This window comes from Lepisosteus platostomus, chromosome 14, assembly GCF_059453375.1.
Source record: "Lepisosteus platostomus isolate fLepPlt1 chromosome 14, fLepPlt1.hap1, whole genome shotgun sequence".
Lineage (NCBI taxonomy): Eukaryota > Metazoa > Chordata > Actinopteri > Semionotiformes > Lepisosteidae > Lepisosteus > Lepisosteus platostomus.
In genome coordinates, this window is record NC_142624.1 from 28,095,956 (window position 1) to 28,118,625 (window position 22,670).

Below are 22,670 nucleotides of genomic sequence, written 5' to 3' on the forward strand. Positions count from 1 at the left end.
GCAGTATTTATTTACTTTTCCTTATTTGTTTGTCACAGGGTGTAAATGTCAGTTGAGAGTCTTTTCAGTGTCCTTTTTGAGGTTTAGAGCAGTAAGATTGCCACTTGTTTAGCACAGAATAATGGCACAACCTAGCACCGAATAAATAAAGCTATGGTGCCTAAGGCATAAGAGATGTCTATAAGCCTCCCTGTGTGTTCCTTTCTGTGACTGCTCTTCAAAGAGCTATTATAAGAACTGATTGCTTGCAACTATGACTGAGATCTTCACAGAGAGGAACAAAGGACAGAAAAAGAGCTGAGAATTATTGCATAGTACAAGAAGACAAAGGGAAATCTTTAAGAAAAAAGGCCATGCCAAAGTGCATTCTCATTTGTTCATTCTCACAACAGTGCTGTTTTTGCTTAAAGGAAATACTAACCCTTTTCACTGACTTGCTTTTTGTGTTTAAATGTCAATGTGGCAGTTAATATTGACTTAACAGTCTTTTTTATGTGTTCATGTGTAGTAAAAAAGACATGCTAGACATTATGGCCTTCATTTCAAATTCATATTTTAGGGCATAAGGGAACAAAAATCTAATTATTATTCTATGCAAATGTATTTTCTGGTGTCATGGCAACAGGCAAAAAATAGGCATACTGTGGAGTTTAATCCCCCCATCACTTTCTGTGTAACAGGAAGCATTCATGAACATCATAGGCAAATGTCAATAGGTTTCACAGCAAACAATTCACTTTAATTAACAATAAATATTTTTTTAAATATTAAAATACAGAGAACACTCCTTTAACAAAAAAAAATCCATGTACAATTCCCTTTCCATATGCTTTGTTATATTAACAGGAAATAATGAGAATTTGAAGCTATAGTCTTTTCAAATCATGTGAATAAACTTGCAACATCAATCAAAAAACACATTGCGTGTCATCTAATTAATGTCATGTAAGACAGCTTGTCTATGGAAATATTATAAACAGATGCAAAAGAACAATTTAATTGAACAAAGTATTATTACATCAAATATACAGTTTTGCATTTTTTAAATTTTCCTGGTATTTTCTATAAGTAGATTAGCTATTTACTGTAAATTCAAGCACAATATACAGCACCACTAACGTTTACCCTGGTTTTCATTGTGGTCCCCTATTTTCCTAGAGTTAATTAATAACTGATACTGAAATGGCCAAACTCGATGACTGAATTAATAAAAAATTACTTGAAATGTTATTTGATACCCTACTGTGTAAAATTAGACAGTATTTCCCCATCACTATAAACTGCAATTAATTTAAAAACAAAAAAACAAAAAAGGGCATCAGTCATAAGGGTATTAAAATAGTTTTGAAAAACACACTTTGCAAGTGTAAGCAGCACATAACCACAGACATTCCAGCCACCCATTCCAGCTGAACTACAACAAGACAGTAAAATCAGTAATGCAATATAACAGCCAAGTTAGGCCGCTGGTGCAGAAGGCTCTGTGTGCAAGAAAAGCAGATTAAGCCTTTTATAGGAAACAAAATCCACTGTGTTTTAAATTACCTTGTACATCTAAAAAGAAAGGATGTGTAGAAAAACAACAGCAGTATTGGAGGAGAGAACCAGTTGAGTAATTAAGAAAACATTGATTTTAATTATTTGTTAATTGTACACTTTATGGAATATAGTAAGTATCATATTTTCATCTAATGCAATTCTGAAAGCTGGAAATGAGATTACCTTATGTTACATGTAATTATTTAAATAGATTGAACACACACCCAGCTGTGAGCAGCACATGAAGGTTTGCCTTTGTTACCAGAACTATTTTGCTTATCACATACCCAAACGTCCCTTCCATCCTGTTAATGAACCGTACTTAAAGCTCTAAGAACCAGCATGGACATCATTGAGTTAAGTATTATTAGGTTTTGTGGCCAGTCTTACTGGATGCTTGGATGCTTGTTGGTTGTCCAAACAGTATACTGTATGTCTTTTAGATTTTTCAGTTATTATTATTTTATTCTTTGCTAGACATTCTGTAATCTAAAGTTTTATATACTTTATAGTACTAAATATTTTAAGTTGCCATCATTCGGAAACACTGCACAACTGTTAACTGTTTTCAAAGATTGCAAGAATAGTGGAAACTGAAGTTTTTTTATTCTATACCATTATCTTAATTTCATTCAGTTATTACTTAAGGCTCACCTGATGGAATTATAACTCTTAAACTGCCTAGGTTATATCTTCATGTTAATGGCAGGAAGGATATTGCTCAACAACAGCACTTCTGTATGTAATTAAAATAACAGTAGTAGAATTTCTGTTTTCCAAGAACAGTCCACAACACTGCAGTGTCTGATTTATTCCTAGTCCACTTAGGAGTCTGTTGAATTAAGAAATTAGATTTATGAAGAATTTTCAAGTACTTTGATAACTACAGTATCTCTATAACTCTCATTTTTCCGTACTCAGGGTACAGTTGCATAAGTCTACAGGCATCCATGAGGCAACATCGGTTGCATGCTTATAATTTTTTTTCTTATTGTTGCATATGTTAAAAAATGACTTAAATGCAAGTGTCATGTTATTTTTTACACAGCTGTAATTTCAATTGCTCAAATAACTCACACATCTTGGGAGTCATCTCACTTGTCCCCGATCATAATCATTCCATTTCCAGGAAGCCATTTCCTGAAAGCTATAAACTCATCATGGATCTTCAGATCTGCTGTGCAGATGAAGACAATTTTGATCTCTGAAGAGTCTTTGTTTCCTTGTAACTAGCCTGCTACTGTATCTTTTCCCTCGGTCCCCTGCCTCTTAGTCCCATCCAGCTTCATCGCTGAAAGAGAAGTTTTCTCAAGCTTCTCCTCTTCCCTATCACTCCATCTGCAAAACCTTTCTCTTCACAACCATCTCCATCAGTTTCTACTCCAAACCCAAGCCCACATCACTTCAACTTCATCAAACTCTTCAAAAACATGGCATCTCTTTTCAAAAGAAATACCTTGAAAAGGAATTCTTTTCACTACACTTGTTCTTGGTCTACAATAAACAGGCCTTGGTATTTCATCATACGTCCACATCTTGTGACCCAAGGACCCTTGAGCTGACTCTACCTGCCAGGTCTTGTGTCTCGTCCATTTGTTTCTGTTGCTTCCACTATGCAGACTAAACTAGACTAATAATCACATGTGAACTCACCCGCAGTGGAGCGTCTTTAGTGATGTGTTGTTAGACCATCCTGAAAGACATCCATGTGTGTAATGCAGACATTCAGAAGAATACATTATTTGTTGTGTAAAATAAACCAATGGATTTCGGAGGCCCAAATATAATGGTCTGGGCAAGGGTATCTAGATTCCATAAAACTACCTTTTGTAGCGATTGATTGAGAGGTACAATAACTGCCTGGGGTCCTTTAATCATGTCCTGTGACCTCACCTGCTGCCTTTCCTGGGAGTTTCTTCTGACATCACAACATTGCAGCAGGACAAGACACATCCTCATGCTGCTCATGTAAGAAAAATATAAGTTGGGATGACATGTGGCATCTAGAGCTTAGAGCCCAATAAACGGACATACTACTGTATATGTTGTACAGGCTCTATGAGAGGAATGAGACAGAATCCCACAAGATAACTTCGACAACCTGATGAAAAGAATGTTGCCACTCTACAGCTTGCTAGCTACAATGGCTACATGCACTACTAGCCTGTGACTTTCACAATAGACCTCCTCTTGATCCACCCCGTTGATGTCAAATGTTAATCAGTATAATTAATTTACCTACAGTATGTCTTCTCTGTACAATAAAATGTCAATGCACCTGTCATTTTGATATGAACTAATAAGGTTTTGTTAGGGTTTACTGTTTTCATCAAAGTGGATTTTTGTTGTATCATTTGTAAAATGGCTGGATGCTTTAATTTATAGTTTATCTTGTGGACGATTATACATCTATGATACATTTGTTATACATATCTACTGTATGTTACAAACGAATTGCATTTCTTTCCAATGGAAAGTGACACTCTCTCCTAGAAACAAGAGGCACTGTATTTGCTTATGATCGTTAACATACTGTAGGACTGCTGTTGTCTTGCAGAGCACAGAAGAGACGCTGGCAGCGTAACACATCCAGGAATGTTTGTGACGTTTTATTATTGATCATTATAGGCAAAACATCAGTTGGAGGATACATGCGTGGCCTCACTTTCACATTTCTTTTCTCGATGAATATGGCTTGCTTTATGTGCAGAACCATGATTAACTGCTATGAATCTGAATTTTACATATATTTATTGTAGACAACCTCTAACCTCATTAGCGGTAGTAGTAGTTATATATGGGCATAACATTTATCTTTCAGGCTGTGTTCTTTATAGCCACAAAAAACCAATAGCAGTTATACGGTTTAAGGTGTAAATGTCAAACACAAATTGATGTGAATATCATAAAGGGCACTCCCACATTACAATAGATACCCTTCACAGAAATGAGAACTAAGATGTATGTTTCCAGCACAGAAAAGAGCATACTTGAAGCACAGGGTATCTAGCAGTCTGGTCTATAGTACATAAAGCCATACATACAGGATGATGCAAATGTCTGATATTTTTGCCCCCAGTATCAATCTGTTGTGAAAATGTGAACAACTCTGTTATGCCTTTTATAGCTATACTATAACTTTAATATAAAATAGTATGTTATATACTAAAGTTCGGACGTTTTGAAATCAAAAGTCATAGAAAGTTGGTATGTATTGTTTAGATTATTATTAACAATACTTTAACAATACTTTATGTTCATAGAAATGCAGCTTTACAGCCCAAATCTTAATATTTCTTTCTTTTAAATAGTCATTCCTTTCTTAGTTTGCTACCTTTAGAAACATTGCATTACCAGATTTCAATTATCTCAAAACTAAATAATGCATGAAACCTCAAAGAAAAAAAACCCAGAGGACTTTATAGAATTTGTTTGATCAAGACATGTTTAAAAATAGCTTTGGTAGAAAGCTTCTAATTAATAATAACAAGGCTGCGAAGTATCAAGAGAGTCAAAAGAAAACAGCATGTTACTTCCTCATAAAAAATGTTTTAATTTGTAATGTATTTTATATGAAATACAATCTTATGCTGAAGATATATTGTATTTTTATTAAATATCTTATAGAATTTGTAAATTTATAAATCTTCTGTCAGATATTTAATTTCTCTATATGTTTTACAAGGTTAGAAAATATATGTTTAGTCATATATGTTCAGTCATTTTAAAACCACTGTCAATAAAAGCTGACAATTTAGAGTTCCTTCATCACAGAAGGAGACAAATTGTTAAACATTAAAGTTTTATTGTGAAAAGGTACAGGATGTTTTCTTAGGCAAGGATAATTGTTCTGAGATTTTAATTTTCTGTTACATAATCTCATCTTAGAATCCTTGAGGCAATTCATAAGGTCAAATTTTAAATGCTACTGCCTTTGATGAAGTGAAGGTCCTGCAGTCTTTGGTAAATAGAAAAAGAAATTACAAAATTTGTTTGAGAGCTTTAATTCAGCAGTACTGATAATAGCTTCAGTCTGTACTAAGACTAATGATCCTTTAAGCCTCTAAATGTTTTATATACGGTATACTGTATATACAGTAGAAAACAAACTATAAACTATGAAAAAAGCTTTGCAGCAAAATATTGTTATAAACTGGGTGTGTTAAAATTTCAAAATTAGGAGGTTATCGCATCAATATAAAATAATTCTCCCTTTATGTAAGTACTAATGAATAATCATTTAACCAACATTTTAAGTAACGTGTATTGAGTGTTACAGTATGTGGCATGTGTTTTCATTAATTTCCAGCACATCTTGATAGTAAAGTAATAATCATCCTAAATATATGAAAATATTTATTAACAATAAATAACACAACAGTACAAAATACAATGTTACAAAACATATAAAGTTACCATTATGAACAGATATGTACACGTCATTGAGTTCCACCTTCTATTGATATAGAAAATCCCAGAATTCCATACTTATAATCTAGGTACAACAAAACAATTTAAGGGACCAAAGAGAGAGAAACTGGGTGCTAATAAACAAAATTGGTGGGAACCAGCTTCCCTATTCTAAATAAAGGCACCATTAAAATGAGAGACATTTTTAGCCCACAACAGATCCTCAACAAATTCTATCAGAAAAACAGCAAGCAACTAACATCAAACTCTTTTATATAATGAGGCTCAGAGTCCTGTACTCTTTTGGACTTCAGATTACCTGGGCAGAGTCTGGTTTCAAATCTGATTAGAAAGAGGCACCCCATTGTGGCACACACTGATGACGATGTTTGTTTTTCTTCCTCCTGTTCTTGTCCTTTGCTTTTCTAGTCCATTCATGTCTTTTTGTATTTATCCTGTCCCAAGAATCCAATCCAAGAATGTTCTGGTCACTCACTGTTGAATATTTTTAAGTTTTAGTATGACTGAGTTATTGATTCAACAGTGAATCAATTTCTCCTGCCTTAATTATTAGGGGCACACCTTTACACATGTGTGTCTTCCTCCAAGTTTATTTGTCTAATGGCCCAAGAACAGCTACTTACTGTAAATGCCATTCAAACCATATCTCAAAACTTCAGAATAAGGTAATCAAACTGGGAAGTGTAAACGAGCTAATCCTGGCTGAAATTCAGTTACACCTATTTACTGCAGCAATATTTTAGGTAGAATGTATCTTGATAGAATATGTTGGGTGAGTTAAGATATGAATTTGTTTAAAAAAGAAACATTTTTGCTTTTGTTTTAAACATTATGTAGTGAGCAGTGATAACATCAGTGGTATACAGTATATTGGGTTGAGTGGCAGTGTTTATGAGGTTCTGTTGTTCCAATGGTTAATATTCCTTTTCTATTTTGAAGATTAAATGTTTTTTCTCCCTTTCTCAGGCACATTTATGGTAGAACTATTCTGAGACTCTGTGAGCTCAAGAAAACAGCTATCCAAAATTATGGACTTCCATCTGGTATTTTTTTTATGTTGAGCAATGTTTTGGATCATGAATTTTGTTCTGTTGGCTTTTACGCTTTGTCAGTGTGATTAAAATCTTTCAGTACAAATAAAATACAGTATGAATATTGTGAGCAAATATTTATAAGGTACAATGTTTGGGTGGTTAATTTTCATTTGATGTTTTTCTTAGGAAAGGGAAGATTTTTCAGATTCAGATTGCCCGTCTTGAAACTTCTGGGTGCCAGCAAGCAGTCTCTCCCGCAAGAAGACCCAGATGCTGTTATGATTGACTCTCCAAAGCAAAGCGATGACTCTGTTGCCATGAAGCACTTTAAATTACCCACAAAGGAAAGTTGTAGCCCCTCAGATGCTGAGGATACAAAGGCGCTCATTGGTTCCAGTCAGTGCCCACCTCTGGTGAATGTGTCAGGACCTCTGGATCATTCTTCACCAAAACGGCAATGGGACAGATTGTATCCAGATATGCTCCAGTCTACCACATGCCTAGCCCATACAAGATCAAAGGAGAGCATCTGCAGCATGAGAAGAGCTTCATCTGTCCATGATATTGAGGGCTTTAGCTCCAACACTAAGAATGTTTTCAGGGATCGACATGCAAGCGAAGGTAACTCTTGAAATAATTAATTATACAATAATGTACATTAATCCAAATATAATTTATATAATTGTATCATAGTATATATATATAGTATGTCAAGTACAACTAAAACTATTCTTATGGAATAAAGAGTAAAAAGTCATGTTTTAGAAACATTTAAGGCAAAAGTTGAAAAGTATGAAAGTATCATTATTATTTTTCAAGAGCTGAGTATTTCTTTCAGATGAGGAGATTATCTACACTTGCCCCTTCTTGTTGATGAAACTTGGGTGTTTGCAAATTGGTCTGGTTGTTTTATATACTAAAACTAATTGATGGACCAATGTTTGCATTTCTCAGACCCAAGGATCATATCATATACAGTATTCAGAATCCTGAGTATTATACACATTCAAAGGTATTGTAAACACAAAACAAAATCTTTCATCTGGAGGAGGAAAGAAGAATTTCAGTTCATTTATTACATTTTGCAGCACATAAGGAATATACTGTAGTTATTTGGTGGGCTGCACTGGAACAAAAGAGGGCAAAATCTCTTGTGCTGCTTCAGCATTGTCTTTTTGATACAGATATAAGAGACACTCTTATTAATACACATGCTGGATGTATGTATTTTGTGGGAAAAATGCATATTCGACTTAATGAATTCGTTTTTTTTTCTATATTCATGTTGGATAAAGAATACGTGTAATTAGAAACATTAATATAACAACACAGTGTGATTCATAACGCATAGAAGGGTGTTAATTCATCACCTAGGAGGGGATCCTGGAGAAGATGATGCTGGATCACATACAGTATAGAGTGTGGTTTTGCTATGGTTTGATTCTGAAGATCTAAAAGTCTACTTTTAATATCTGTCTTAAGATTAGGCTATACTATTTTCCCTCCTTTCTTCTTTTCAATTTTATTGTGTTGTTTTTCAGACAATGGTCGCAATATCAAAGGTAATAGACATATCACATTCTTGGGATATACAGTATTAGACCGCTTGCTGCATGTATTTTATACAATGCAACTAATATAGGAAAATGTAGATTACATCAAGACATAACTACCAAATGTGATGTTGTTATATATATTTTTGAGGATGTTTCATGAAAACCTTTGTTTGTCATCTACATCTTTCCTGTACTGTACAAATTTGGACTGCTAGTGAATGTCTCTATAAGCTTGCAGATCCCTTTGCTCAGTATTAACAAATTGACCCCTTTGTGATGCTGCATGAAAAAAATGAGGCTTGCTATTAACTGGCTTTTTGCAATTAAAAAAATCAATGAACATGAATGCTATCTGTCTTCATTATTCCAATTCCATCTTTAAAAGCTGAATTTGTTTTAGCTGTGATTAATGAAAGTTGTTTTTGTTTTCTTGCTCTTTTCAGCCACACTCAATTTATTTAGGCCTTCATCTACGCCTCTGTTAAATGCTGCTGAGCCTAATGTGCAGCAAAACTCTGCTCTTACATGCTAAGAGTTAATATATAGAACTCCAACATGGTTTTCTTTTATGATCACTGAGAATCTATGATGGAAAGGGTACTGACCAATAAATGGCAATTTTACATCACAAGGTCATCACAGACGCATCTACACTCTATGATCCATGTTGGATTATGTGTGTACATTCACAGCTCTGTGAGCTACACGGCAGTTTCTAGGCGTTCTAAACATTGGCATGAAGTGCAAATATACATTTCTATTTTTAGAACAAATGTAAATGCTACTGTAAATGATTCGTTTTATTTCTCACACTTCTAGCATGAAAAATAAATGTGACACTAATTTTTGCAAAACGCATTGGTCTGGTCAAGTGAAATTTTGTGTTACACCAAGAGAAGACTAACCCTGGAGGTCCAGCTGTACTGCTCAATGCTATTCTGTATAATAATACATTTAAACTCTTCATCACTTATTCTTTACACCCTTTTCCCCTTTCTTTCTCCTGAAAAAATAGTTTCCCGTTCCTGGATGGCAGGGGGTATGGTTTGAGTTTTTTCTGTGTTTTGACCACTTAGCATGTGATTGATTTGAGCCATTTAATTTGAATGTAAAAATTGTTTGTTTTGCTGTCCTTGACTATGTACTGTCACCCAAGTGTAATAGCAACATTATCATCCTTGAGAAAGGGAATGTTGTGTTTTATAAATATTTGCTTTGGAGGCTATTCATTGCCAGTATCCAATCAACTGCTTGCCAAAGCATACATGATCTGCTTCTTTTCAAGCTGCTCACCTTGCAGTGAATGTGCTTGTTTACATATGGAACATACTGTATGGGAAATAGTCTGCTTCCTATATATGTCCCTTACTCTGGTACAGTCCCGACTGTCTCTCATTCTTCAGAATCATTGAACTTGGAACCAAACATGAGAAAATAGGGGAATATTCTTTATTAAACCCAAGCCCAACATGAATAGTAACAACGAAAATCCAAGATTATGTAAGGGTGAATATAAACTCCTAAAGGGTTGCAAAATCAATCAGTTAAACCAATATAATCAATGGATATTGTTTTCTTATTATACAGTGATTTATTGATAGCTACAGCATAAAGTAACCCATGAAAAACATATTCTGTTGACGATATTCAATAGAAGGTAAATTATTTTGAAGAAATTATAAGGAATAAGAATTCATTCTACTTTCACATTTTTGATAAACAGGCATAGATTGACAAAAGCAAATGTAGATCGATACTGCCATAAAGAGATTAGTAAATAAGTCACTAGCTCTGTTCCCTGCAACTAAATGCTCTTAAGCTATATTAGAAACCACCAGACTCACACCTACAGTATATTTGAGTATTTGATTTCTGTATCTTTTTCCATTCCAGGTCCATTCAACCATATCAAATCAAGTCTGCTGGGCTCTACATCAGATTCAAACCTCAACAAGTACAGCACTATCAACAAAATCCCTCAGATAACACTGAACTTTTCTGATGTTAAAAATGAAAAGAAGGCAGCGTCTCCTCCTTCCTCTGAGAAAACCATTATTGCACCAAAGGTCAAAGACAGAACACACAATGTCACAGAAAAGGTTACACAGGTAAGATGCTTTTGTAAATGCTTCCCTGTTGTATTGTATTTGCTTTTGGTTTTCTGAGAAAGTGTTTTTTTCAACAATTTTTTTAGTAAGTTTAAAATGTACAGTACTTGTTAGTGACCTGGTATCAGAACTGAAATGCAGTTAATTTATGCTTCACTTTACACTCCCTGTGGATCCCAAAAAGATCCCCCAAAACGCATTTCAAGAGCAAATGCTCATAGGAATGGAAAGCATGTTTAATACAGGCTTGAACTTGGTTTGATCTAGCAGATTCAAATGCAATGTTTTAGAGAAATACGGATAGAGAATGAAGTCAATGAACAAGTGTCTGTCCAGATATCAGATCCTAACTAGCTTGTGACTGAGTGTCACCATAGTACGGTAGCTAAGGCAGCTAACAGGGTACAGGCATTAGGGACAGACAGGACTGTGATCAAGAAGACCTGGACTGAATTCTGAATTGAACCTTTCACTGAAATTAGACAAGGTCCATGACATGCTTTGACATCATGTTATTGTTTGCCTGGTCCATAACCTCATCAACTGCTTGTGCACTTCAGCCACAGGGGTTTGACTGACAGATCAGGGAAACTAGTAACAATTGGTCTCATCAGCACCCTTGGAAGCATTCTTTCTTGGGAAAAGTGGACCACTGGGATGTGATATTGGGTTATAATAATGAATAAAATAATCATCTGCATTGCATTCTATAACAAATTCATATGTTTTACACACCACTTAACATGCATAGATACAAAGAGAGACTTGAAGCTCACTGAGTCCCACAGGCCTGTAAGACAGCTCAGTCCATTACTAGCAAGAGCTTTCCCCAAAGTCCTCTCTCTCCTTTCAGGCTGGAACTTAAACACAGACTGAAACCTTTTTTTTGCCAACTGCTCTTATAAGCCTCTTAATTAGCCCATAATTCCATGCAGAGCCTATCCTGACAGCTCCTGTCCCTCACGTGGAATCTCACTCCCTCTGGGTGCTAATTAGATATTGAGCCTGCCTCATTGTGCAGGTGTTCCCAAATAACACACAGCCCTCTTTGGCTCAAGGCCACCTCTCACTACCTCACAGGGGCAGTTACCTATACCTGTACAATCTCTCCCACTGCTAAAGGTGGAGGGAACCCCTCACCTTTCCAGGATGGGTACCTATGGTGATATATTACCTAAAGGGTAAAATTGTTACTTGATTAAAAAATTAAATTTTGTACCTTTTGCTACAAGAACCATCATACAAAAATATTCTTCTAAATGTTAAATAGAGTAGAGTTTGATAATATAGCAAAAGTATAATACTGGATAATTCCCAGTAATTTTCCTATACTTAGGATCAGAATAACATAGTCAAGATACCCCATTATTGCAATTAAGGTTTTATTACCTTTATTACATTAGATAGCTCTATCTACTAAATATTATATTTCTAGGAAACACCTTCAGAATAAAAAAAGAAACATAAAAGATGACCATCATCTGAAATAGAAAAGTTATATTATTTTATTGTTATATTTAAATAGTATATGCTATATTTTCATAGTGCTAACCTATCAGGCATATCACTTATTCTTACTTTGCTAATTGCGTTAGAATATTAGATAATAATGTGTTGTTTTGATTAAATACTGTTAAAAAAAGAGTCTGTTAAGTACACTAACAAAATGTAAAAACAAGACAACTATTTATTTCCTCTTTTGAAGAATGCAATATATCCTGTACATTCATTTTAGCACTGTCTTATATACATATGCACAAACTAATATATGCCCTAAAGTATACTGTATGTGTAGATACAGCCACAAATCAATTTTAATATCTCTTTTCCATTCATTTATATTTCTTATTGTACCCTCCAGTACTTTCAGTGGTTTGAGAAGGTTGCGTGATATTGTATGCATTCTACTGTATATGTATTTACTGGATCTTGGAAGCTTCATATGTAATTTAAAAGCATTGTTTTCAATCTATGGATCGTTCATTTTACAAGAAGAGAAGTGAATTTGTTGTTGTTAATCTGAAAATGACATCCATTCAGAAGCTTACAAGTTATTCATTGTCCATCCTTATTGTATTGCATACTTGGATGAGAGAATATCTGTGACTCAGTAAATTAATTTTTACAATGTTCTCAAGCCTGCAGTTTAGTCATGCTCAATGTACTTGAGATCTCAGCATAAAAACAAATCCATTCATCTATTTTCTAACTGATTTATTGAGGGTTATGAAGGAGTCTGAGGCTCTCCCGGCAAGCAACAGGCAGAAGACAGGATACACCCTGTATGAGATTCCAGTCCAGGGCCCATACAAACACAAATTACACACTCACACCAAAGCCGATTTTCCCAGAAGCCAGTTGACTGGCAGGAGACCAGAGCACCCAGAAGAAAGCCAGTTAAACATGGGGAGAACATGTAGGTAGCACCCTAGGTCCAGAATTGAACCCAGGGCCCCAGTGCTGCAAGGTACAGTAGCAATGCTAACCACTATGCAACTGTGCTGCATAATCAGACAAACAGACAGGCATATTTTTTAAAGTCTCTTATCTTACTTTAAAAAATAGCTTTTACATTTCATCTTGAATTATCTTACTTGATCAAAATATATTATAAAATGATATTCTTTTGAAGGAAATGGGTTTGGATTCAAAAAAGTGCAAAAACCTGTAGGCTAATTTAATTTGTTTCTAGGAGGTGTTTAACTTTACACAGGCAATTGTAAAAATATGTTTTTCACTTAACGAAACACTTCAGTGCATTGGGGTCCAATCCTGCTCCCAGAGAGTCTGTGCATCTGCATATTGTCATTTCAGTTCAGCTTTTAGCAGGCTAAACCCACTGGTTACTTGCCTAACTGGACCATTTCAACAGCTTATTTTCTGGTGCTGCTGTTTTAAAGAGACCTTGAAAACCTGCAGACACGCAGGCCGTCGGGGATCAGAATTGGACAATCTGCGTTAGTGCAATAGAGGCAGATGGCAAACCTTTTCTTAAACATTGTCCTTTTATCTTATCGGTGTTTTGGCATGTACTCTAAATCTTATCCTACTATCAGATGACTGCAAATTCATTTCCAGGCATCTGCAGTTCTTAGAGCTTTTCTTGATTTGACAGCCTCTGCCCACAGAGACATTTCTGCAGCTTGAGAAACAGATGGATGTTTGACAGGGTGAGACTTGAGAGCACCTCAAGATGGATTATGTTTTTTTTTTCTTTTTTGCAGCTTTATGTCCATTTATTTTTTCATTACCCTTCCAGGATACAATTCCGATGTTTTCCTTTTTTGAAAATAATGGCTGATTTGGGCACCAGGAGTTACAAAAGTATTTCATAGGCAGGCAAAACATACACATGTTAAGCATGTTTCAGCCTATGCTGATAATACATTTACTATGGTGTAAAGAAATTACTAGTGTACTTCCTTAACCATCAGAAAATGTAAGATTTAGAAATCCAGAGTTCAATTTTTTGATTGTGGAGAAGGATGACATTTAGTCTGGCATATATTGTGCACATATCTTCAAACTGGAAGGGGTCTATTTGGCTGAAATATAATTAGGTGTGAAGAGCTAATAGTTACATACTGTATACTGTATATATTTATGAGTTTCCAATGACTTAATGTTTTAACATACAGTATCTGTATTTCTTGAATGAATTGAAACAAAGGCCTACGTTTTCTCAAATGACTGGAGAACATCAGTACTCTCATTAAGGCACTGTCACTCCTTGGAGATGAGGGACTGGGACCAATTATTTGCTTTTTTTTGGGCTGAGACAGCAGCAATGTAAAAAAAATTGACAGGTATAATTTGAGGTGTGCTTTCTATCTGTAGGGTAATTGCAGATTGTGCAGCCATATTTATGTTACGTCTTGTATCAAGGCTGCAGAACACTGTCATTCGAGATATGAACTTCCTAGTAAAAATGAAATGCCACTCTACATTTTATAGCCTGGAGTACAAAAGTATTTTTTTGTCTCGGTACATAGAAACTACTCTTTTTGTGGACCTATAAGAGAAATACATTATTCACCCATTCTTTTTCTTTTCTGAAACCTGCTTAAACATCAGAGTATTTTTCATCCATCTTTTTTTGTTATTGTGTGTTATTTATAACGAACATTATAACCCTTAATAACTCTTTCACTGAATCTGTTTCAGATCATTTAATCCAAATATTGTAAAGGTTGAGTGTTCAAAGCATTCAGATTTACCTGCAATTAATTCAAGGTAATTAACAATAAGATACATTCCCTATTTTAATTTTTTAAATTCCAAACAATTTTCACGGCCTCTGATCTAGGTTGGTTATATGCTGCGCATTCTTTTTAAAACTTATTGTGTGGACTACTTTAGTGATTTTAAGGTCATTGAGAAGCATCTGGACACTTTAATGGATTAAATATAGTGTGTGTGTAGTATAATACTGTGACTTTTTCATGTAGAATGAAATACAGAGCATTTTAATATAATGCTCCTTTTACACCACTCTGACCACAGATATTAGTTCTTGTCTGTAACATCCTGGCTGTCTTCACTTTGCTCAATGTTAAAACACAAAGGTTTATCTGGTGTCTCTGATTGTGTGTTTGACTTAGTTATTTGGTATTCTAAGAAAAATGTAATAATCTGAGCAGTTTTGCTCATTTTGCTGAGACAGACTTTGTGTATAAAATGACTAGAATGTACAGGAAACAGGGTTTTGGATGTTTGCGTTTTTAATCATTGAATTGATATGGCAGATTTTTTTTCTCACTTTTTATAAAAAAAATATGCATTAAACTGTATTTTTATATTTACTTACTTTGGGTTAGTGACATTGGTAGTTACCTAAAAATCCAGTATTTAGGTTAGATGAATGTGTTCATTTATTATTTCATTAATTTGTTTCCTAGAATAATTTCATTAAGTAATAGCTCTGCCACCTTTAATTTATCTCACACCTCAGCAAAGAGATCTATTTAAATCAGCATTGTCTGTTTTATGGACTGTCTTATATCACCCAGAAACAGCACAGGGTTTATTTTCACCCATAGGCTTGTAATTCTGTGTGTGTTTGTTCAGAAAATGACATTTCAGGTTGCGTGCTGCTGTCTTGCTTCTGCCATGAAGAAAAATTGAAAGCAGTTTTGACATAATCATGCTCCTTGTTTTAGATAAACACTGCAAAGCACATACTGTGGGTAATAGCTTTGACAGGTTGACAGTGTTAGGCATTACAGACGTACACATACTGTACATTATAGACCTGGAACAGGCATTCAAATTAAATATTAAAATAGTCACTCTTTACCTAAAGATGATTCTTGTCTAAAGTGCAACATCCCTGATTAAAATAATGTGACTGTACTTATGTTTTTTGATCACTAGTCTAGTTGATCATGGAAAATTATTAATTGTTAATTGCTGAAACACAAGGGAATACAGTTATAATGTTAATATGTTAAAATACATCTGTCTTTATCAAATATGCTTTATAAGCATCAAATCATGAAAACCACCATAAACTGTTCAGGCTTGACATTATTAAGCAAAAAAATATTTTTGTTCCAAAGAATAGCAGACAATAATTTTTATTTCAGAGGCCTCTAGGGACACTATCAGTACCAGCAAGACACACAGCACTGTCCATTTTGTGTAGACAAAGAAACACTATCTAAACTCTTTATGGCTTATCTATTCACTGATAAGGCCTGCCAATAATCTGTCACTCCATACAAATTATTACCAAAAACGCACTCTTTCTAGTGCTGGAGTGTCCTGTCTTAAAGCTGTTGCTAGGAAGAAAGCGGGATCAGAAAATAGAATGATTCTGCAGTTTCAAAAGTTCAAGGACTGGAGAAGAGCATCTTCACACTTAGAAACCTTATAAGAAGATATTGTATAACAAGATGCATCTGGACTTCAAAGTGGAATGCCTCACTCAGAAAAGTGATTCTTCCACCAAGGCTAAAGCAAGGACATTACAAAAATATTCTATTTATCTCTTTTTTTATTCGTTCCTAAGCTGGCTCATGCAAAAAAAAAAATAGACACTACACTACTGCATCTAAAATAACCACTCTTTTGATGTGACTTCCAGGTGTGTTGAGGGGTCTCCTTCTTGGGTTTATGAAGCTTGTGAAAATGAATGGTATAATTTACTGTGTTTTTTTTTAATTGTCTTAGAGTAACTTGCAATTCTAAGTTGGTTTTCGGTAACTATAATAACTGTTTACAAAGAATTAGATAAATTTGGTTTGTTTTTCCCAGCAGGCAGGCACATAATGAAATTCAAAAACAAAACCTTCAGAATGAAGGGATTAATTTGGACCACGATTCGTGGATTATGTACTGCAAATCTCTTTACAGTAATGTTTAACAATTATATCATATTCAAACCAGCAGTAAAACAGTTTAATTGCATTTGCATTGAGTAGTTTTTTTTATCTGAATCCCTGTTGTGCTATAAAAAGTCTAAACCTAAATGTTATGACTACTCTGTTTTGTATGCTGCCAATACTACGTTTTCACTATATAGTATACAGAACGTAAAAATGTTGTTCATGGTCTGTAAACTGCACATCATGTATTCTTTTCCTCTTAAATGTTATCTTCTCTGTCTTACGAGAAATAAATATGAGTGCAGTCCACTTAACCAAATTGGATGTTTATAAACCATTTTGATTTCCCTCTGGAATGCCTGGTGCTCAGTGAGAAAAAACAGATGTAGTTCAATACTAGCTTTTATTCCCTGACGTGTAATTACCAGAAATATATACAAGTGAAAGCAGTTCCTCTCTGGGAATCTGTTCCATCTCAAAGGCAGATAATTATTCTTATCATTATTACGGCGATAGATACAAACGAGAGGAGGTCATTCAGCCCTTTTTGGTAGTTAGTAGTTAATTGATCCAAGGATCACATCCAGCCCTTGCGTGAAAGAAACCAGGGAATTGGCGTCAACAACATGACTGAGTATTGTGTTCCGTACTCCCACAAGCCATTGTGATCCTTAGATTAAAAACATTTATAAACATTATTTAGCTCTTACAAAACTTGTATTAAAATCAGCATAGCAGATATGAAACACACACATATACTGTACTGTATATAGAAAATTCACAATAATTGTCATCAGATGCTTTTTTGCTTCCAATTTCCTCTAACTGAATAATGCAATTCAACAAGACTAACAGCAGAAACTAACAGAAGAAGGTCATGTAAGTATTTTCCAGCTAATTGCTTGAAATAAGCACCATCAAAAATCTAAATGTGGTTTTGCATTTTCTTTTTGCAGCAAGTGAACTATAACACAGAGATTTCTTGTGTTATTTGTATTAGATAATTTACCATGGACCCTGTAGACTTTAAGTTCATCTTCAAAAGGGCCAACTAACTTATCATTTACAGTATAGGACATGACTGCCTAATTTAATATGTTCCATTTAGAAAGACCTCAAATCCCAAAAGGATTTAAGTCATGCTTTTTAAATACTCTATATAAATATGTAATGTGATCAATTTATTAGAGATGAGAATTATGTACTAGCGAATACACAAGAGGAGTTAGAAGCTGGTGGGAGAGGGATAAGGAATATGAGAAGATCAGTAAGAGCTGGGTTGTGTAATGTTATGCAGTTAAAGAGACAGAATTCTTTGTGTTGCACGCACAGCTGCACACCCCAATATCAGTACCTTATTCTGAATGCATTTTGGAGAATGTTACAGTACATCACTTTGCATGGAAACAAACACATCTATGACTAGCAACAGAACAGACAGTACAGTAGGTGGCAGTGCAGGTTTTTACCATTTCTGTTAAAAATAACCTACTTCAGTTAGGTATATATTAGGGTATTGGGGCCTCAGAAGTTTTAACTGGTAAAAGTGCTTGTCTGGGTTAAGGTTGAGCTTGGCCTTGTGTTGTGTCACTACCTGACAATACAATTCCCCAATTACTGGTGCAAAAATTGACTGAAGGCTGTTGAGATTAGGGTTTGATTATTCAACCTGGACTCCCTTGGCTCCCATAGGACCCCTGCAGTCTTTAGTTGCAGGTTAAGCCTTGCTAGCAGTGAATGATGTGCCTCTCCTCCAATCAGTGTTAAACCTCCTGTACAGGGCCTATACAGGGCATATGCTAAAATGAGTTGCTTGATGGTGGGTGGGCAGGACTTCCTCTTTTTCTCCTGTATGAGGTTGCAGAGACTGTTTGTGAGAACCAAGATGTAAAAAACATAAAATTGGCAAGTGCAAAATTGGTTAGGAATAACTAACATAATTGGCGATTCAAAATTTAAAACGAATAAAAAATGTTGAGTTGCTTCACAGCTATAGCTCTACTTTCAAATGGTTCGGATTTAACCTGGTATTTTCAGTGAGTCTGTAATGACATTAGTGTGACATTCAAGTTCCTTTCCAATAATTATGTTTCAAATTCATTGTTTTTTTTAAGATTTTGTGCTGCAGAAAAACAAAATATTTAAATCTGAAATCCTGCACGTTTGACAGCTGGATCATGTCTGAAATGTTAGTAGTTAGAATACTTTCTATCTTTGCTTATTACAGGTGCTTTCACTGGGAGCAGATGTTCTGCCAGAATACAAACTTCAGACTCCACGCATCAACAAATTTACCATTCTTCACTATAGTCCTTTTAAGGCAGTCTGGGACTGGCTGATTCTTCTATTAGTTATATATACTGCCATATTCACGCCATATTCTGCAGCATTCCTATTAAATGACCGAGAGGAACAAAAGAGAAGAGAGTGTGGATATTCCTGCAATCCTTTGAATGTTGTAGACTTGATAGTGGATATTATGTTCATCATTGACATTCTCATCAACTTCAGAACAACCTATGTCAACATTAATGAGGAAGTGGTCAGCGACCCAGCAAAAATAGCGATTCACTACTTCAAGGGCTGGTTCCTAATCGATATGGTGGCAGCAATTCCTTTTGATCTACTTATATTTGGATCAGGGTCTGATGAGGTAAGCTGTTATGAATGCATTTCCTCTTCCTTTCGATATATGTACTGTAAGCAATTCAATTACGGATCAGAAGTACCTTGTCTGGATTAACTATACAATAGTTTATATTTGTGTGCTTTTGCATTCATTCAAGAACTTAATTATAACTTATACAGTATATCATTTAGATATATATAAGAAATATATGGCTTTTGGACATTTACTTGGGAAAACCAGTCATCAAAATGCTACCTTCACTCAAGATGTTATAAAGGTAGTTTGTTAAAACAAATTCTAACGTGGTTCAGCATTTCCAAATAAAATAGCTTTGTCATTGCTCAATGATAATGTAGTTTTATTCACTATCAGGGCACATATTGTTGCCTCGATGCATATTTTTCCCAAATTGTATTTGCTTTTCATTCCATAATTTACTCGTGAATGCAATTTGAGTGCTTGGGTGCACGCCTTTTATCTGGAATATATACTTACTGGTGATACAGCTTCGTTGTTTTTCACAGATTTCATTTGTATTACAATGATGAAAGAGTTTTTGTGAAATGAAATAGGCATTTACAGTTTTTTTAGAAGAATGAATAAGCTTTCATCAAGAGAAAAGTAGACAAAAAAGGTGCTGGAGTCAGTTCAAATGAGAAGGAGTGACAATGTTACACTGTAACATTTTAGTAGTCTATCAAAAACCACAAACAAGTCCAAACATGCAACAAAAATTATTCTTATGCAACTTTGTAGACTGTACTCTTATACAGTCAATACAGGTTCTGGACCGTATCAAGAACCTTTTACATTCATTCACTATCAGTTGCTTTGCTGTATGGTGCATGTTTCAAGAATACATTCCCATCATTCCCAACGTATAATGTGTTTGAATGCATCCATGTCTGTTATTATTCACATTGCTATGTGCATTGGATGTATAAGTTATAGCAAGGGTCTCCAGCCCTGGTCCTGGATATCCCCAATCCATTTTGTCTTCCAGGTCACTGCTTCTAAAGATTGGATGTAATTGATCAATTAAGCAAGACATCTGAGATTGAAGCAACTAAGAGGGCTGTGGTCCTTAAGAGCAGAAACGTACACAGAGGTTGCAAATTATCTATATATTATTTAATAAATCACCTCACGAATTGGTCAGAATGACATTGTTCTAGGCCTTTCAAAATATACTCTCCATTGGAGCAACCACTGGTCTATAGAATAGTGATGTGCATGTTTTACATTACTGTAAATTTAAGGAGGTCTGCTTAAGTTTGAGCTATGAGCCTAAGCTTCAGAAGTAGTGTCCCTCGTGTAATGTGCACCATTTTTGTTTAGAATATTTTGAGATCTATTTTTTTTATTCAACCTACTTCCCAACATGAATCCTTCAATGTATTACACTTTATGGGAGACCCACTCTTAAAGTGAAGAGAGATTTAGCAGTATAAAAGGATATTAAATCAACCTTTTAATGGTGTGAATAAGTGAATGTGTATACTCCCTTGTCACTGATTGACCACCCTATATAATTCATCATTAATAAAACCCAAAGCAAGAGCACGTGATATTACCAGGAAATCTCAGCAGATTGTATCTGGCACCTAGTTTAAAGTGTAATCCTAGGATAATCATAGATCAGTGCTTGATGCAATCAGGGTGATTCTAAAATGCTGAGAAACACACTGATGTAATCCAGATGTGGCTTTTTCTGTGAATTATAGGAGGCTAACATTGAATGAATAGTTTAAGAAGAGGAAAAATGCAGAAAAAAGGCAATTCTGAAGAAGGAAAAACGTTAAATAAACCTAAGCTATTGAGATAGAATGAATCTTTGAAAATAATACAAATAATAAATCCTGTCTTCTTATTTAGAAGAACACTTGTTAATATTTCACGGCGATTCCATTAACTTTAATATACTTGCATTTGTACTGTACTTGCAAAATGTCATATATTGTCTGCCCAGCAAGTGCTTCAGTCCAGTTAACAATGAATGACATTTTCCAGAATAATACCAGTAAGTGCATTGTGGGTTGATAAGCTAATAGATCTCAGCAATATGTTAATTAACAGTGGGTATGTTAATTTGGACAATTTAACTCACAAAATCAAAAAGGTTATTCAATAAATGTTCTGCGAAATGATTACAGTACAACAGTAGAGAAACAGTAAAGGTTTATTCCATGCTGAAAGGAAAAGAAAAGACACAAAATGTTTCAACTGAAGCATTGTGTCTCTTTTCTTTTCCTTTCAGCACGGAATAAACCTTACCCTGTTCCTCTGCAGCCTACATATGTTGATGCATTTACCTTCTTGAACTTTCAGTGTGGAGATACATTTTAGAATGTAAAGATATGATTATTATTATATACAGTATTATACAGGTACATATTTATTTAATATTTATTCATATTTAGAAAAATGTAAAACAATTGCCACCTGAAGTATTACCATTTCATCTACAGTACTTTACATATGTACTAAGAATTGACTTATTACTAACTTACCAACTGTAACCTAATCTAATATGGGACTGAATCATGTTTATTAAGAATATTGTTCATTCCTGTTGTCGGAAGCACAGCACTATTCTATCTAGATTGTTCCCATGGTAATTTTGAGGGACTTTCCAAACTTCCTTCATTGTTTTAACAGAATATTTCCCAAAATTTTCACCCTTTTTCCTATGTCTCTGGTGTACTATGGTAATGTTTAACAATGGATTAAGAGTAAGCGTTCAAATGAACCTACTGTATCTTAACAACATAAAGCATAAGGCCGGTTCTATCTACACCCTAGAAAGAACACCAGCCCATCACAGAGCACACAGATACACACAAGCAGACAAGGACAATTTAGAGACACTAGTTGTCCCTGTCTTTGGAGCTTTGGAGGAAACTGGAGTACCTACAGTAGCAAAATAATCTATACATAAATATGAGTAGAGGGATTTTAACATTATAAAATAGAACATACAAAAGCAACTCTATTTTGACCTTCAGTATATGATCATCAAATGCAATACCGGAAAGTGATAATTTCAT

General features: G+C 34.8%; 1 protein-coding gene across 5 annotated transcripts in view; it reads left to right on the top strand.

Annotated features, from left to right (window-relative positions):
* The window catches only part of kcnh7b (potassium channel, voltage gated eag related subfamily H, member 7b), a 94,144-nt gene that overhangs the window by 39,552 nt on the left and 31,922 nt on the right, over positions 1–22,670 (top strand). For 3 of the 5 annotated variants that reach the window (XM_088605447.1, XM_088605449.1, XM_088605448.1), the window contains exons 4-8: positions 7,191–7,625; positions 8,546–8,566; positions 9,576–9,599; positions 10,454–10,668; positions 19,222–19,647. In XM_088605447.1, coding sequence (XP_088461573.1) covers positions 7,191–7,625; positions 8,546–8,566; positions 9,576–9,599; positions 10,454–10,668; positions 19,222–19,647 — 1,121 coding nt within the window. The remainder of the gene's footprint in view (positions 1–7,190; positions 7,626–8,545; positions 8,567–9,575; positions 9,600–10,453; positions 10,669–19,221; positions 19,648–22,670) is intronic. The other 2 variants (XM_088605450.1, XM_088605451.1) reach the window with 2 other exon arrangements.